This window comes from Salmo salar, chromosome 13 (genome assembly GCF_965601325.2).
Source record: "Salmo salar chromosome 13, fSalSal1, whole genome shotgun sequence".
NCBI classification, from domain to species: Eukaryota; Metazoa; Chordata; class Actinopteri; order Salmoniformes; family Salmonidae; genus Salmo; species Salmo salar.
Genome location: NC_138303.1, coordinates 90984203 through 91000370, shown reverse-complemented (window position 1 = coordinate 91000370; position 16168 = coordinate 90984203). Strand labels below are relative to the sequence as shown.

The 16168-nt window shown below is 44.2% G+C and overlaps 1 protein-coding gene across 2 annotated transcripts in view; it reads right to left on the bottom strand.

Annotated features, from left to right (window-relative positions):
- LOC106568094 (roundabout homolog 1) overlaps window positions 1-16168 on the bottom strand; it is a 261979-nt gene that overhangs the window by 172488 nt on the left and 73323 nt on the right. For both annotated transcript variants that reach the window (XM_082960436.1, XM_082960437.1), the window contains exon 3: window positions 5677-5763. In XM_082960436.1, coding sequence (XP_082816562.1) covers window positions 5677-5763 — 87 coding nt within the window. The remainder of the gene's footprint in view (window positions 1-5676; window positions 5764-16168) is intronic.

Here is a 16168-nt window from a genome sequence, read left to right as displayed (position 1 = left end):
AGAGTAGGTGGACGGATGGTCTCCATATGTGTTTGGTTTCCACTACCATAGAGCTTGATGGTTTTTGCGATTGCACTTGAAGAAACTTTCAAAGATCTTGAAATGTTCCATATTGACTGACTTTCATGTCTTAAAGTAATGGACTGTTGTTTCTTTTTGCTTATTTGAGCCATAATATGGACTTGGTATTATAACAAATAGGGCTCTCTTCTGTATACCACCCCTACCTTGTCACAACACAACTGATTGGCTCAAACGCATTAAGAAGGAAAGAAATTCCACAAATTAACTTAACAAGGCACACCTGTTAATTGAAATGCATTCCAGGTGACTACCTCATGAAGCTAGTTGAGAGAATGCCAAGAGTGTTCAAAGCTGTCATCAAGGCAAAGGGTGGCTATTTGAAGAATCTCAAATCTAAAATATATTTTGATTTGTTTAACACTTTTTTGGTTACTACATGATTCTATGTTTTATTTCATAGTTCTGATGTCTTCACTATTGTTCTATATTGAAGAAAATAGTAAAAAAAAGATAATCCCTTGAATGAGTAGGTGTTCTAAAACTTGACTGGTAGTGTATATATATATATATATATATATATATATATAAAATGGGTAAGAGTATTTAGAGGTATTTATTGAAGAGGTGATATGCAGAAATCGCTTCGCCATTTCCTGGTTGCTTAAATTGTAATAGTCCACGTAATTTCAGCTTAAGTGACAAAACAAGCAGTCATTGTCTAGAGAACCGCTGTGAAATATATGTTCCACAACCAAAAATATTGTATTTTCAACTGTTTGAAGATGGTGTACAAAAGTGAAAGTAAAAGAAGCAAAAATGAACCTTAAGAATGGGAAGCATAGAAATTGTCACGTCGTCGTAATAGATGGACCAAGGCGCAGCGGGTACGTGAATGCTCATTTTTATTTATCCAAAACAAACACGAAAATCGATAAACTGATGACAAAACAGTCTTGTAGGCAACACACAGCAATACAAGAAACAATCTCCCACAAACCCCAAAACAAACACTCCTAAATATAGGACCTTCAATCAGAGGCAACGATAGACAGCTGCCTCCAATTGAAGGCCCCAATCCCCATACCTAAAACATAGAAATACAATACCCTAGCACAGACATAGAACTAACATAGAACTAAGAACTAACCAAAAAAATCATGGACTAATAAATCAAATACCCCTCTACCTGAACATACTCAAACACACCCTGAACCACAAAACAAATACCCCCTGTCCCGTCCTGACCAAACTATAAGAACTAATAACCCCTTTACTGGTCAGGACGTGGGGCTGGTACTGGAGGTACCAGACTGGGGATACGCACCTCAGGGCTAGTGCGGGGAGCAGGAACAGGACTGGGCTGATGCACTGGAAGCCTAGTGCGTGGGGCTGGTACTGGAGGTATCAGACTAGGGACACGCACCCCAAGGCTAGTGCGAGGAGCGGGAACAGGACGTACTGGACTGGACTGACGCACTGGAAGCCTAGTGCGTGGTGCTGGCTTAGGAGACGCCAGACTAAGGTCACGCACCTCAGGGCTAGTGCAAGGAGTGGGAACAGGACATACTGGACTGGGCTGATGCACTGGAAGCCTGGTGCGTGGTGCTGGCTTGGGATGTGCCAGACTGGAGACACGCACCTCACGGCTAGTGCGAAGAGCGGGAATAGGATACACTGGACCGTGAAGATGCACTGGTGGTCTTGAGCACAGCACTGGCTCCACCCTTACTGGCTGGATTACCACTTCCCCCTGGCAAATGCGGGGCGCTGGCACTGCGCACACCGGCATGAAAATACTTGGCCTCGCCACAGTACGCATTACCCCGAAGCACGGGACCTGTCCAGTCATAGGTTGCCTCAAAAAAGCATGGGGATTTGGCTTGGGGCTTAATCCTTGCCCAGCGAAACTACCCGTGTGCCCCCCCCAAAAAAATCTTGGGCCTGCCTCTCAGGTTTGGACTCCAACCGTGAACCCCTGTAACATTCCCGGTCCTCTTTCACCTTCCTCCATGGGCCCTCTCCGGCTTTAATCTCCTCCCAGGTCCACGACTCCCAATAGTCCACCTGTTGCTCCTTCCTCCGCTGCTTGGTCCGTGGTTGGTGGGAGATTCTGTCACGGTCGTCGTAATAGATGGACCAAGGCGCAGCGGGTACGTGAATGCTCATTTTTATTTATCCAAAACAAACACGAAAAACGATAAACTAACAACAAAACAGTCTTGTAGGCAATACAAGAAACAATCTCCCACAAACCCCAAAACAAACACACTCCTAAATATAGGACCTTCAATCAGAGGCAACGATAGACAGCTGCCTCCAATTGAAGGCCCCAATCCCCATACCTAAAACATAGAAATACAATACCCTAGCACAGACATAGAACTAACATAGAACTAACCAAAAAATCACGGACTAATAAATCAAATACCCCTCTACCTGAACATACTCAAACACACCCTGAACCACATAAAACAAATACCCCCTGCCAAGTCCTGACCAAACTATAAGAACAAATAACCCCTTTACTGGTCAGGACGTGACAGAAATAGCACACATAGAACAGATCTACCACTTTTTAGACTTGCTTTCAATGAGAATGACAGATCTATAACTAAATGTTTGTGTCAATTTGGTCTGATCACCCAAAAAGTTCCATATTGCAGCTATAATATAGTAATTTATTTAAAGATTAAATGTTTTGTATTTTAGAGTTATTTTAGTAACATTCAACACTAAAATTGCATTATTGGAGAAAGAAAGAGATTGAGACAGAGAGAAAGGAAGAAAGAGAGAGACTGATAGAATGATAGAGAATATCTTAAATAAATAAGCATTCCCCATTCAAAAAATGTTGATCAAAGAACAGATATAGGCCTTGGTTCACTCCAGACCTGACTGCCCTTGACCAGCACAAAAACATCCTGTGGCGTACTGCATTAGCATCGAATAGCCCCCACGAGATGCAACTTTTAAGGGAAGTTAGGAACCAATATAAACAGGCAGTTAAGAAACCAAAGGCTAGTTTTTTCAAACAGAAATTTGCATCCTGTAGCACAAACTCCAAAAAGTTCTGGGACACTGTAAAGTCCATGGAGAAAAAGAGCACCTCCTCCCAGCTGCCCACTGCACTGAGGCTAGAAAACACAGTCACCACCAATAAATCTACGATAATTGAGAATTTCAATAAGCATTTTTCTACGGCTGGCCATACTTTCCACCTGGCTACCCCTACCCGGGTCAACAGCTCTGCACCCCCCACAGCAACTTGCCCAAGCCTCCCTCATTTCTCCTTCACCCAAATCCAGACAGCTGATGCTCTGAAAGAGCTGCAAAATCTGTACCCCTATATATCAGCTGGGCTAGACAATCTGGACCCTCTCTTTCTAAAATTATCCGCCGCAATTGTTGCAACCCCTATTACTAGCCTGTTCAACCTCTCGTATAGACTGAGATCCCCTAAAGATTGGGATGCTACCGCGGTCATCCTCCTCTTCAAAGGGGGTGACACTCTAGACCCAAACTGTTACAGACCTATATCTGTCCAACCCTGTCTTTCTAAAGTCAAAGACAGTACTGTGCAGCCGTCTTCATCGACCTTGCCAAGGCTTTCCACTCTGTCAATCACCGCATTCTTATCGGCAGACTCAATAGCCTTGGCTTCTCAAATGACTGCCTCACCTGGTTCACCAACTACTTCTCAGATAGAGTTCAGTGTGTTAAATCGGAGGGCCTGTTGTCCGGACCTCTGGCAGTGTCTATGGGGGTGCCACAAGGTTCAATTCTCAGGCCGACTCTTTTCTCTGTATATATCAATGATGTCGCTCTTGCTGCTGGTGGTTCTCTGATCCACCTCTGATCCACCTCTGTTTTGTCACCAAAGAAGTATTTACTACCCACCACTGCGACCTGTATGCTCTCGTTGGCTGGCCCTCGCTTCATATTCGTCGCCAAACCCACTGGCTCCAGGTCATCTATAAGTCTTTGCTAGGTAAAGCCCTGCCTTATCTAAGCTCACTGGTCACCATAGCAGCACCCACCCGTGGTACGCGCTCCAGCAGGTATATTTCACTGGTCACCCCCAAAGCCAACTCCTCCTTTGGCCGCCTTTCCTTCCAGTTCTCTGCTGCCAATGACTGGAACGAATTGCAAAAATCACTGAAGCTGGAGACTTATATCTCCCTCACTAACTTTAAGCATCAGCTATCTGAGCAGCTTACCAATCATTGTACCTGTACATAGCCCATCTGTAAATAGCCCACCCAACTACCTCATCCCCATGTTGTTGTTTTTTCCTCCTTTGCATCCCAGTATCTCTACTTGCACATTCATCTTCTGCACATCTATCACTCCAGTGTTTAATTACTAAATTGTAATTATTTCGCCGCTATGGCATATTTATTGCCTTACCTCACTAATCTTACTACATTTGCACACACTGTATATAGATTTTTCTATTTGTTATTGACTGTACGTTTGTTTTTCCCATGTTTAACTCTGTGTTGTTGTTTGTGTCGCACTGCTTTGCTCTATCTTGGCCAGGTCGCAGTTGTAAATGAGAACTTGTTCTCAACTGGCCTACCTGGTTAACTAAAGGTGAATTTAAAAAATAAAAATAATTAAGAGAGTGAGAGTGAGAGTGAGAGAGAGAGAAACAGTAAATCTCAGTAAGACAAAAATAATGGTGTTCCAAAAAAGGTCCAGTTGCCAGGACCACAAATACAAATTCCATCTAGAGACCATTGCCCTAGAGCACACAAAAAAATGATACATACCTCGGCCTAAACATCAGCGCTTCAGTTAACTTCCACAAAGCTGTGAACAATCTGAGAGACAAGGCAAGAAGGGCCTTCTATGCCATCAAAAGGAACATAAAATTCGACATACCAATTAGGATTTGGCTAAAAATACTTGAATCAGTTATATAACCCATTGCCCTTTAAGGTTGTGAGGTCTGGGGTCCGCTCAACAACCAAGAATTCACTGAATGGGACGAACACCAAATTGAAACTCTGCAGACAGAATTCTGCAAAAATATCCTCCATGTACAATGTAAAACACCAAATAACACATGCAGAGCAGAATTAGGCCAATACCCGCTAATAATCAAAATCCAGAAAAGAGCCGTTATTCTACATCCACCTAAAAGGAAGCGATTCTCAAACCTTCCATAACAAAACCATCACCTACAGAGACATTTACCTGGAGAAGAGCCCCCTAAGCAAGCTGGTCCTGGGGCTCTGTTCAAAAACACAAACAGACCCCACAGAGCCCCAGGACAGCAACACAATTAAACCCTACCAAATCATGAAAAAACAAAAATATAATTACTTGATACATTGGAAACAATTTACAAAAAAACAGAGCAAACTAGAATGCTATTTGGCACTAAACAGAAAGTACACAGTGGCAGAATACTGGACTACTGTGACTGACCCAAAATTAAGGAAATCTTTGACTATGTACAGACTCAGTGTTCATAGCCTTGCTATTGAGAAAGGCTGCCAAAGGCAAACCTGGCTCTCAAGAGAAGTCAGGCTATGTGCACTCTGCCCACAAAATGAGGTGGAAAATGAGCTGCACTTTTTCACCTCCTGACAAATGTATGACCATATTAGAGACACAAAGACAGAGACACAGATATCCTTGCAGTACCTGTATAGCCCAGAGAGTTGTCATCCTCATGTTCAGACGAGGGGGTGGGGGCAGCATTTTCACTGGCCTTATCCTGGGTGTCTGTATCTGCAGACAAAAACACAAATAGTTGATTACACTATAAGAAACCCCCTCACTCTCTCACAGTCTAACATGTTGTTGGCATAGCAGAGATCATTCCCCAGATTCTACCCTGCTTCCCTCCAACATTTGCTTAAAACAGGTAGAAAATGAACCTGCAAAAGAGTAACAGGCATACAGTAACTAAGCCTGAAGTCCACAGAAAAAGGCGATAGAAAGAGGGAAAGTGAAATATAAAACATAAGCCTTCATATCAGACATCTCAGTGCAATCTCACATCACTGGGAACATACAATGTTGGAGGACGTCTTGCTGTGAGAAAGATATCAACACCTGAAACTTGATATCCTGTCTCTCCTAAAATACACAGCAGTAAAGTCATCCTGCTGAGGTTTCAACAGAACAAGGCATGCCTGACAGCAATCTAATTTTTCCAATTCAAGCCTCAGTGTATAGTATTGAATTATATTTTATTTGAGAGAAGCCAGAGGATTCTTTCCTTCTAAAATACAGTGCTTGATATGGGCAAAAGCTCACCGGAGCTGAGTACCAGCACCTCAAATGTTCTACTGCTTGAGCGCCTGTTTCTCATATAGAATATTAGCTTTCAAGTATTGTGGAGGTCCTGCACCTAACTATTAGCAGTACTGGTACGCCAAATGAGCACTGGCATTTAAGTCCAAGTCCAAAATATAGTCATATCCAGTTAATAAACTGTGATTATTTTCACTGCATTATTTCGTAATAGTTGTGGCAGTTCTAATTGTAATGGTTATAATGCTATAGTATTGTAATGTGCCATTATTGGATTCCTTTATGTTTTGTCTTCTGACAATACTTCTGAGAGGTGGTCTGTATTTCCAGGAAATACTGAGCTAACTCAGTGGATAAACTAAAGTGTACTGTAGGAGTATGTTGATCCAAAAATAGGAGCCAAGTTCCTCTATTTCCCTTAATATTTATCTTGGGTCATTAGATGCATACTGTCACAAAGACAAAGGAAGAATTGACACATTTTTCAGGAATGCATCCAGCGAGTAGCATGGAAATGACCTGACCAAACTGAGCAGAATGGTGAAGATTGAGTGCATGCCATATGACTAGCACAACACAATATCGTATTATGTGGGCAATTTCCCCCACAACATTCAATTATACATTTTTTCATGAGCTGTTGTTCTTGGGCAATATCCTCTGAAAGCTTGCAGAAATTCCATGACTTAGAAATGGCTGAGAGCTCCAATAGCTGACCAGGATACAGACCTCAATGAAAGCCAGCCTAGAGTCAGTCTTCTGCACCGTACCATTAGTCTTTATCTTCTTCTGGCTGTTACTGTGTGCCAGTAGGAAAACACTGAAAGTAAATCCAAAATATGGTCAAGAGAGGACATAAGTTACCCTTCAATACCTCAACACTTTTATTTTACCATTATTTTACCAGATAAGTGTATTGAGGACACCTTCTCATTCAATCGACCTTTTCAAACAATGACTGATCAGTTCTGGATGTGAATGTAGTTGGCACCTTGCCATCTCATGACAACTCCCAGACCACCACCAAGACAGTAATCAGCTCCAAGCATTACTCATCTAAGAAGACAATAGAGGGGATTTCTGTAAATATGCTCCGGTGATTATATGGTGAAGATTGAGCTGACACTAATCCATCTCACCTGGTTCCTGATCCGGAGTTCATCTCTGACTCACACCTGAATCACGTCACAATGTCAGCACGGACCTGCTAGTGTGGTATCAGTCAATAACTGCTATCACTTATTGTAATATTAGGAAAAACAGCACTCAGGACCTCACTGCTGAGAGTTCACTCTCATATACATCTATTTCTTACAGTAGTGTTACAGTAATGTTATCCTTGACTCGTTATCCGAGGGGTCTGACCAGATCTCAAGCTTAATACTTAAAGTGATTACATGGGCTGAGGTTTTTCCAACAGAAGTGTGTGTGTAGTTTTGCAAATATACTATAACTGAGTAATTTAAGTCATTGTTATCTCTCTTTATCAACCCTGATAACCAAGGTGTGATTGATAGCCGTTCTCTGTTCACTCAGTCCCTGCAATGCAGGACAGGTTATCTGTGAGTGTCACGTCCTGACCAATATAAGTTGTTATTTTCTATGGTAGAGTGGTCAGGGCGTGACAGGGGGTGTTTTTGTGTTTGTTCTATGTTTTCTCTTTCTATGTTGTAGTTCTAGTTTGTCTATTTCTAGGTTTTTTTGGGGGTTGACCTTCAATTGGAGGCAGCTGGTCCTCGTTACCTCTAATTGGAGGTTATATTTAGTACGGTGTTTCTGCATGTTGTTTGTGGGTGATTATATTTTGTGAGTGTGTATGTTCCACGGTTTGTTGTTTTTCCCTTCAGTGTTTTGTTAGTGCATTTCAGTTTCACGTTTAAATAAATATGTGGAACAACGACGACGCTGCATTTTGGTCCAATCCTTATAACAGCCGTGACAGAATCACCCACCATAAAAGGACCAAGCAGTGTGCCCAGGAGGAGCAGGGATCCTGGGCCAGGGAAAGCATGGCATGGAGGACGTCCTGGACATGGGAGGATGTAATGGCAGGGGACAAGACCCTGCCATGGAAGCAGGTGGAGACAGCAAGGGAGGAGCGGCGACATTACGAGGAGCTAGCCCAACGAAGGAAGCACGAGAGGCAGCACCCAAAACAATTTTTGGGGGGGGGGGGGGGGCACACGGGCAGATTGGCTGGGGCGGTTTAAAGACCTGAGCCAACTCCCTGTGCTTACCGTGGGGAGCGAGTGACCGAGCAAGCACCTTGTTATGCGGTGGTGTGCACTGTGTCGCCAGTGCGCACTCACAGCCCGGTGCGCTCGGTGCAAGCTCCTCACCGTTGCCGTGCGAGAGTTGGCCGTCAGCCAGGTAGAAGTGCGCCGGTTCAGCGTATCTGGTCTCCAGTGCATCTCTTCAGTCCAGGTTATCCTGCGCCTGCTCTACGCACTGTACCCCCCTTTCACCAGCACAGCCCAATTCGTCCTGTGTCGGCGCTCCGCCCTTGCTTGGCGCAAATCACCATTCAGCCAGGACAGGGTGTGCCAGCTCTAAGCTCCAGACCTCCGGTGCGCCTCCGGAGCCCAGTACGTCCTGTGCCCCCCCCCCCCCCCCCCCCGAGATTCACAGATAGTCTGTCTCTTACAGTAGCTACAGTAGTTTTCAGTCAGCAGTGTCCTTGTGCTCTGAAGCCTTCCCAGCCCATTTGGACTAGTTTTCTCAGCTGTTGGTTGCCATGGGAGACATGGTTCTCTGTGGAATGTTGTTGAGGAGAATTCACCACCTAACACACTGTAAATCTCCAGCTTCACCTTAGTCATACTACCCACTGGTACCCTCTGTCTCAATGGAGCAGTATACTAGGAGCATTGTCTCTCTGTTGCATAGATAGAGTATCTCCTTGAAAATGCATTTCCAGTTCTATAGTGCTTCTCATAGACCAAAAATGCTTGGTTTTACAAATAGAGATACAATGATGAAAGCACATTCCTGTGATGAACATCCACACGAACATTGAGACACTGAGACAGATCACACTGATCCTTTTACAAGATTTATTGCATTTCACAGTTATGACTTTCCTCCTGGAAGCTGCGTCCTATCCAGTGAACATTTATCAAATGACAGGGGATTTAAGGTGAATTATGTGTTGCAACTAAGATGTATGCATCATTGTCATGCACCTTATAATTATAATGTTCTTAATGTGGAGAGAGACGAGTTAAGTCATGTTTGGCTCTCGTGGAGAGAGGAGAGGTGAGAGAGTTTGCACAAGTGAAGTGGACCAATCCATAGCATGGCTTAGGTTTAGGATTAGAGGTTAGACAGTGATGCAGTTCTAACCTCAAACTCTATAGAGTTGTTTTTATTTAAATCTGTGTATGTGTTTTATGATGATCTCTCTCTAACAGAAGGGTGGATGAATGAAGAAACTGTGTTCAAAACGATCACCTACAGTACCAGTCAAAAGTTTGGACACACCTACTCATTCAAGGGTTTTTCTTTATTTTTACTATTTTCTACATTGTAGATTAATAGTGAAGACATGAAAACTATGAAATAACACACATGGAATCCTGTAGTAACCAAAAAAGTGTTAAACAAATATATTTTATATTTTAGGTTCTTCAAAGTAGCCACCCTTTGCCTTGATGACAGCTTTGCACACGCTCAGCATTCTCTCAACCAGCTTCACCTGGAATGCTTTTCCAACAGTCTTGAAGGAGTTCCCACATATGCTGAGCACTTGTTGGCTGCTTTTCCTTCACTCTGCAGTCCAACTCATCCCAAACAATCTCAATTCGGTTGAGGTTGAGTGATTGTGGAGGCCAGGTCATCTGATGCAGCACTCCATCACTCTCCTTCTTGTTTAAATAGCCCTTACACAGCCTGGAGGTGTGTTGGTTCATTGTCCTGTTGAAAAACAAATGATAGTCCCATTAAGCGCAAACCAGATGGGATGGCGTATCGCTGCAGAATGATGTGATAGCCTCGCTGGTTAAGTGTGCCTAGAATTTTAAATAAATCACTGACAGTGTCACCAGCAAAGCACCCCCACACCATCACACCTCCTCCTCCATGCTTCATGGTGGGAACCACACATGTGGAGATCATCCGTTCACCACTCTGCATCTCACAAGTGGTTGGAACCAAAAATATCATTGCTCGTGTTTCTTGGCCCAAGCAAGTCTTTCATCTTATTGGTGTCCTTTAGTATTGGTTTCTTTTCAGCAATGTGACCATGAAGGCCTGATTCACGCAGTCTCCTCTGAAAAGTTGATGTTGAGATGTTCCTGTTACTTGAACTCTGTGAAGCATTTATTTGGGCTGCAATCTGAGGTGCAGTTAACTCTAATGAACGTATCATGTGCAGCAGAGGTAACTCTGGGTCTTCCTTTCCTGTGGCGGTCCTTATGAGAGCCAGTTTCATCATAGTACTTGGTGGTTTTTGCGACTGCACTTGAAGAAATGTTCAAAGTTGCGTATTGACTGACCTTCATGTCTTAAAGTAATGATGGACTGTCATTTCTCTTTGCTTATTTGAGCTGTTCTTGCCTTAATATGGACTTGGTCTTTCACCAAATAGGACTCTTCTTTATACCACCCCTACCTTGTTACAACATAACTGATTGGCTCAAACACATTAGGATGTACGTTTATGCAAGTTCATGTTTGCCTATGTAAGCATTTCTGTCATTTTAATGTGTGTTTGTGTGTGTTTGTGTGCGTGCGTCTGTGTATTTGTGGTAAACCTCTTGTTCTAATAAACCAGGGGAAGTGGAATGGTTGTGGGTGAACCAGCATTTTCCTGAGAATCATGCTGGAGCTACTGTGGGCTAATAAAGTTTTTGCCGTAACATTTTTAGAAGAAGCAATGTGCCGAGGGAGAGCAGAGAAAGAAAGAAAAATCTGGACGTGTGTGTGTGTGTGTGTGTGTGTGTGTGTGTGTGTGTGTGTGTGTGTGTGTGTGTGTGTGTGTGTGTGTGTGTGTGTGTGTGTGTGTGTGCTGTGTGTGTGTCTGTGGTAAAACTGTATGGTCGATGGTCAACATCCTCAATCAAATGAACGTCAGAGCCCTTTTGCATGCAGCATCACACAGCTATAACACAACCACTAAAGCAAACTGAAAAACAGTAGTTTTACCAGCTACAGTAGTTTTACCAAATAGGGCTATCTTCTGTATACCACCACTACCTTGTTACAACACAACGGATTGGCTCAAACACATTCGGATGGAAATCAATTCCACAAATGTACTTTTATCAAGGTACACCTGTTAATTGAAATGCATTCCAGGTGACTACTGTTCCTCATGAAGCTGCTTGAAAGAATGCCAAGAGTGTGCAAAGCTGTCATCAAGGCAAAGGGTGGCTACTTTGAAGAATCTCAAATATATTTTGATTTGTTTAACACTTTTTTGGTTACTACATGATTCATAGTTTTGATGTCTTCACTATTATTCTACAATGTAGAAAATAGTAAAAATAAAGAAAAACCCTTGAATGAATAGGTGTGTGCAAACTTTTGACTGGTACCGTATAGTAAAACACCATTGTCTTGCAAATTCCTTATTCGTGATCTAATTGATATTAGCAATTTCCTTTCCCCACCTTCCTCTCTGTTTTATCTGCATTGCTTTTGTTTCAGCTTGTCTGGACCTCACTGTCACGGCTGTTATAAGGATTGTACCAAAATGCAGCGTCGTCATTGTTCCACATATTTATTTAAACGTGAAACTGAAATGCACTAACAAAACACTGAAGGGAAAAACAACAAACCGTGACGCAGGAGGAACATACACACTCACAAAATATAATCACCCACAAACAATATGCAGAAACGCCCCCACTAAATATGACCTCCAATTAGAGGTAACAAGGACCAGCTGTCTCCAATTGAAGGTCAACCCCAAAAAAAACAACCTAGAACTACAACATAGAAAGAGAAAACATAGAACAAACACAAAAACACCCCCTGTCACGCCCTGACCACTCTACCAAAGAAAATAACAACTTATATTGGTCAGGACGTGACAGTACCCCCCCCCCCCCCCCCCCCAAAGGTGCAGACTCCGAATGCCAACACCACAAAAAAAACAAAAAACAAACAACACCCCCCCCCCAAAAAAAAAACACAAAACACAAAGGGAGGGTAGGGTGGGTGAAAAATGTCTATGGCGGCGGCTCTGGTTCCGGGCGTAGTACCCCCACCGCCCGCTGATCCCCCCCGCTTCTGTTTGTCCGGAGGAACCAGACCCCTGGATCATCGTCAGAGGCTTCGGACCGCCAACCGCCGCTGAAGACTCTGGGCTGCAGACCACCGCTGAAGGCTCTGTGCTGCAGACCACCGCTGAAGGCCCTGGGCTGCAGACCACCGCTGAAGGCTCCGGGTTGCAGACCACCGCTGAAGGCTCCGGGTTGCAGACCACCGCTGAAGGCTCCTGGTTGCCGACCACCGCTGAAGGCTCCGGGTTGCAGACCACCGCTGAAGGCTCCGGGCTGAGGAGCGTCACTGGAGGCTCCGGGCTGAGGAGCGTCGCTGGAGGCTCCGGGCTGAGGAGCGTCGCTGGAGGCTCCGGGCTGAGGAGCGTCGCTGGAGGCTGCAGACTGGAGAGCGTCGCTGGAGGCTCCGGGCTGAGGAGCGTCGCTGGAGACTGCAGACTGGAGAGCGTCGCTGGAGGCTCTGGGCTGAGGAGCGTCGCTGGAGGCTCCTGGCTGAGCAGGCGCGCTGGAGGCCTGATGCGTGGGACTGGCATAGGAGGCACCAGACTAGTAACACGCACCTCAGGGCTAATGCGGGGAGCAGGAACAGGATGCCCCGGACTGGGCAGGCGCACTGGAGGTTTTACCACACACACAGTTTTACCACACACACACACACACACACACACACACACACACACACACACACACACACACACACACACACACACACACACACACACACAAACAAACAAACAAACAAACAAAACACATACTCATCCCGATTTTTCTTTCTTTCTCTGCTCTCCCTCTGCACATTGCTTCTTCTAAAAATGTTACGGCAAAGACTTTATTAGCCCACAGTAGCTCCAGCATGATTCTCAGGAAAATGCTGGTTCACCCACAACCATTCCACTTCCCCTGGTTTATTAGAACAAGAGGTTTACCACACACACACACACACACACACACACACACACACACACACACACACACATGAACTTGCATACACGCACATAGGCCTCCTCACATAGACCATAAAAAGTATATAAAAACGCTTGCCCATGTCTTTTCCTACTAGCACTGACTTGGCTGATAATTAATTATATTATTGAGAAAAAAAAGCCTTACTATAACTATGATGTGTTCGTCTCACCTAGCTGCATGCTGAAGGCACTAACTGGATAAGAGCGTCTGCTACTAAAATATAAATGTAATGTAAATGTATTGCACAAACTGAAGCTGTAGCCTACTCACTCACAGACCAAAATCATACCAATTTATTCTGTATAACAAAAAATGAAACCACTGCTGCCCCTACAGTCCTGAGTGGGCTCCCGCGTGGTGCAGAGGTCTAAAGCACTGCCTCTCAGTGCTCAAGGTGTCACTACAGACATCCTGGTTCAAATTCAGGCTAATACAACCAGCTGTGATTAGGAGTCCCATAAGGCAGTGCACAACTGGCCCAGCGTCGTCTGGGTTTGGCCGCTGTAGGCCGTCATTGTAAATATGAATTTGTTCTTAACTGACTTGCCTATTTAAATGAAAGTTAAATTGGAAAAAATATATAAATAAATACAGTCTCACATCAAGAACGACAGGTAATAAAGGAAACACCAACATAGTGTCTCAATAGAGCGTTAGGCCACCACTAGCATCCAGAACAGTATCAATGGGCCTTGACATAGATTCTACAAGTGTCTGAAACTCTATTGGAGGGATGCAACACCATTCAACGACGAGAAATTCCATAATTTGGCGTTTTGTTGATGGTGGTGGAAAATGCTGTCTCAGGCGCCGTTACAGAATCTCCCATAAGTGTTCAATTGGGTTGAGATCTGGTGACTGAGACACACACACACACACACACACACACACACACACACACACTTTAAACTCACTATGCTCCTTTGAGACCCTTCTTTCAAAGTCATTGAGATCTCATCTTTTAGCCATGGTAGCCAAAATAATCGGCAACCTGTATCCCTCATTTGCTCAAGTGTTTCCTTTATTTTGGCAGTTACCTGTACGAGAATAACTTACTGGAAAGAATAACTTACTGGAAAGACACTGAACCCTATTTAAATCTGTAGAACCACTTTACTTTTACCTGTCACAGGTCACCTACCTTCCATGTATTATACTCTAAAGTGTGACAATACTCTCAATGATACATTCAGTTCATAGCATAGACTCATAGAAGAGGGAGGATTTCATGAAGCATGGTAATGTTCAAAAGTGAGCCACAAGAGGGTGCTGCCACTCCATTCTATTGAGGGCCGTGTGAGAACTAGTGTATTTGGTTCATTTTAGTACTGTTATGTTTTGACCATCTAGTTTTGTTTGACTAAATACATTATATGTCAAATGAAAGTGTTGTCAGAGGTTGTGAGGGCTGGAAGAAGAATAATGTAATAATAATGCAGCTGTGACACCACAAGCATAGATATCTGTCCAAAAGTGAAACAGTATATGCAATCAATACAGCTGATCCATTTACAACACAGAACAGAACACCACCTGCAACAAAGGAACTCCAGACCTGGTTTTCACTGTTGGATACCTGGGCTTGCCAGGTAAACAGACAGACAGACAGACAGACAGACAGACAGACAGACAGACAGACAGACAGACAGACAGACAGACAGACAGACAGACAGACAGACAGACAGACAGACAGACAGACAGACAGACAGACAGACAGACAGACAGACAGACAGACAGACAGACAGACAGACAGACAGACAGTGAGATAGATAGACAGACAGACTGTGACAGAGAGTGAGACAGACACAGACAGACTACCAGGAGACTTTGTAAACGTGGGTGTAAATCAACAGTAAAATGACACAATAAAAAAACTTTAATCAAGACCAGGGGAGTGAAGCCAGCTGGTGGGGACCTATGTAAATGAAGCATCTCATTGGATTTCAGCTCAGCCCTTAGAGAGGGATCGCTGGAGGGGTACACACACAGATAGAACAGAGGAGTAGAGGGGGTGAGGAGGAGTTGGCCTATGGGGGGGTTCTATGTGTACAGCAGACTGATGGGTTTCATTAGAATGAGGGGGGGTGCACATCGCCATGAAGACAGGCGACGACAGAGAATGGCAAGTTGCACAGATGGCTGGCCGCTCACATGGCTCCCAGTGCATGCGAGCAAACAGCCGACTGGCAATCGAACACACTTAGTGTGTCAATCATAGTCTGGAGCCTGCCTGTTCTGTAGATCTGTAGAGCAGAACCTGCTCTCCCTTATTCCTCTTCCCATCCCTCCTCTTTCCTCTTCATCCCCCTCTCCCTAAACCTCATTCCACAACCCCTCTGTCTAAGCAACATGCACTGATTTCCACTGGGAAGCAGGGCGCAACAAGGCGTGCATCTGTCTGTCTGTCTGTCTGTCTGTCTGTCTGTCTGTCTGTCTGTCTGTCTGTCTGTCTGTCTGTCTGTCTGTCTGTCTGTCTGTCTGTCTGTCTGTCTGTCTGTCTGTGTGTGTGAGATTTTAGCTTAGGGTCCATCTCCGTATAGGAGGACAATGTGATTCATGAGAATATAAGACTACAGTATATTATTGTCTAGATCCCTGCATGAGAGTGCAATGATATGACGTGTGTGAGTCTACAAGGATACATTATTCTGGTATATACAGTATCTCTGTGAGTACCCAATAGCATGGCA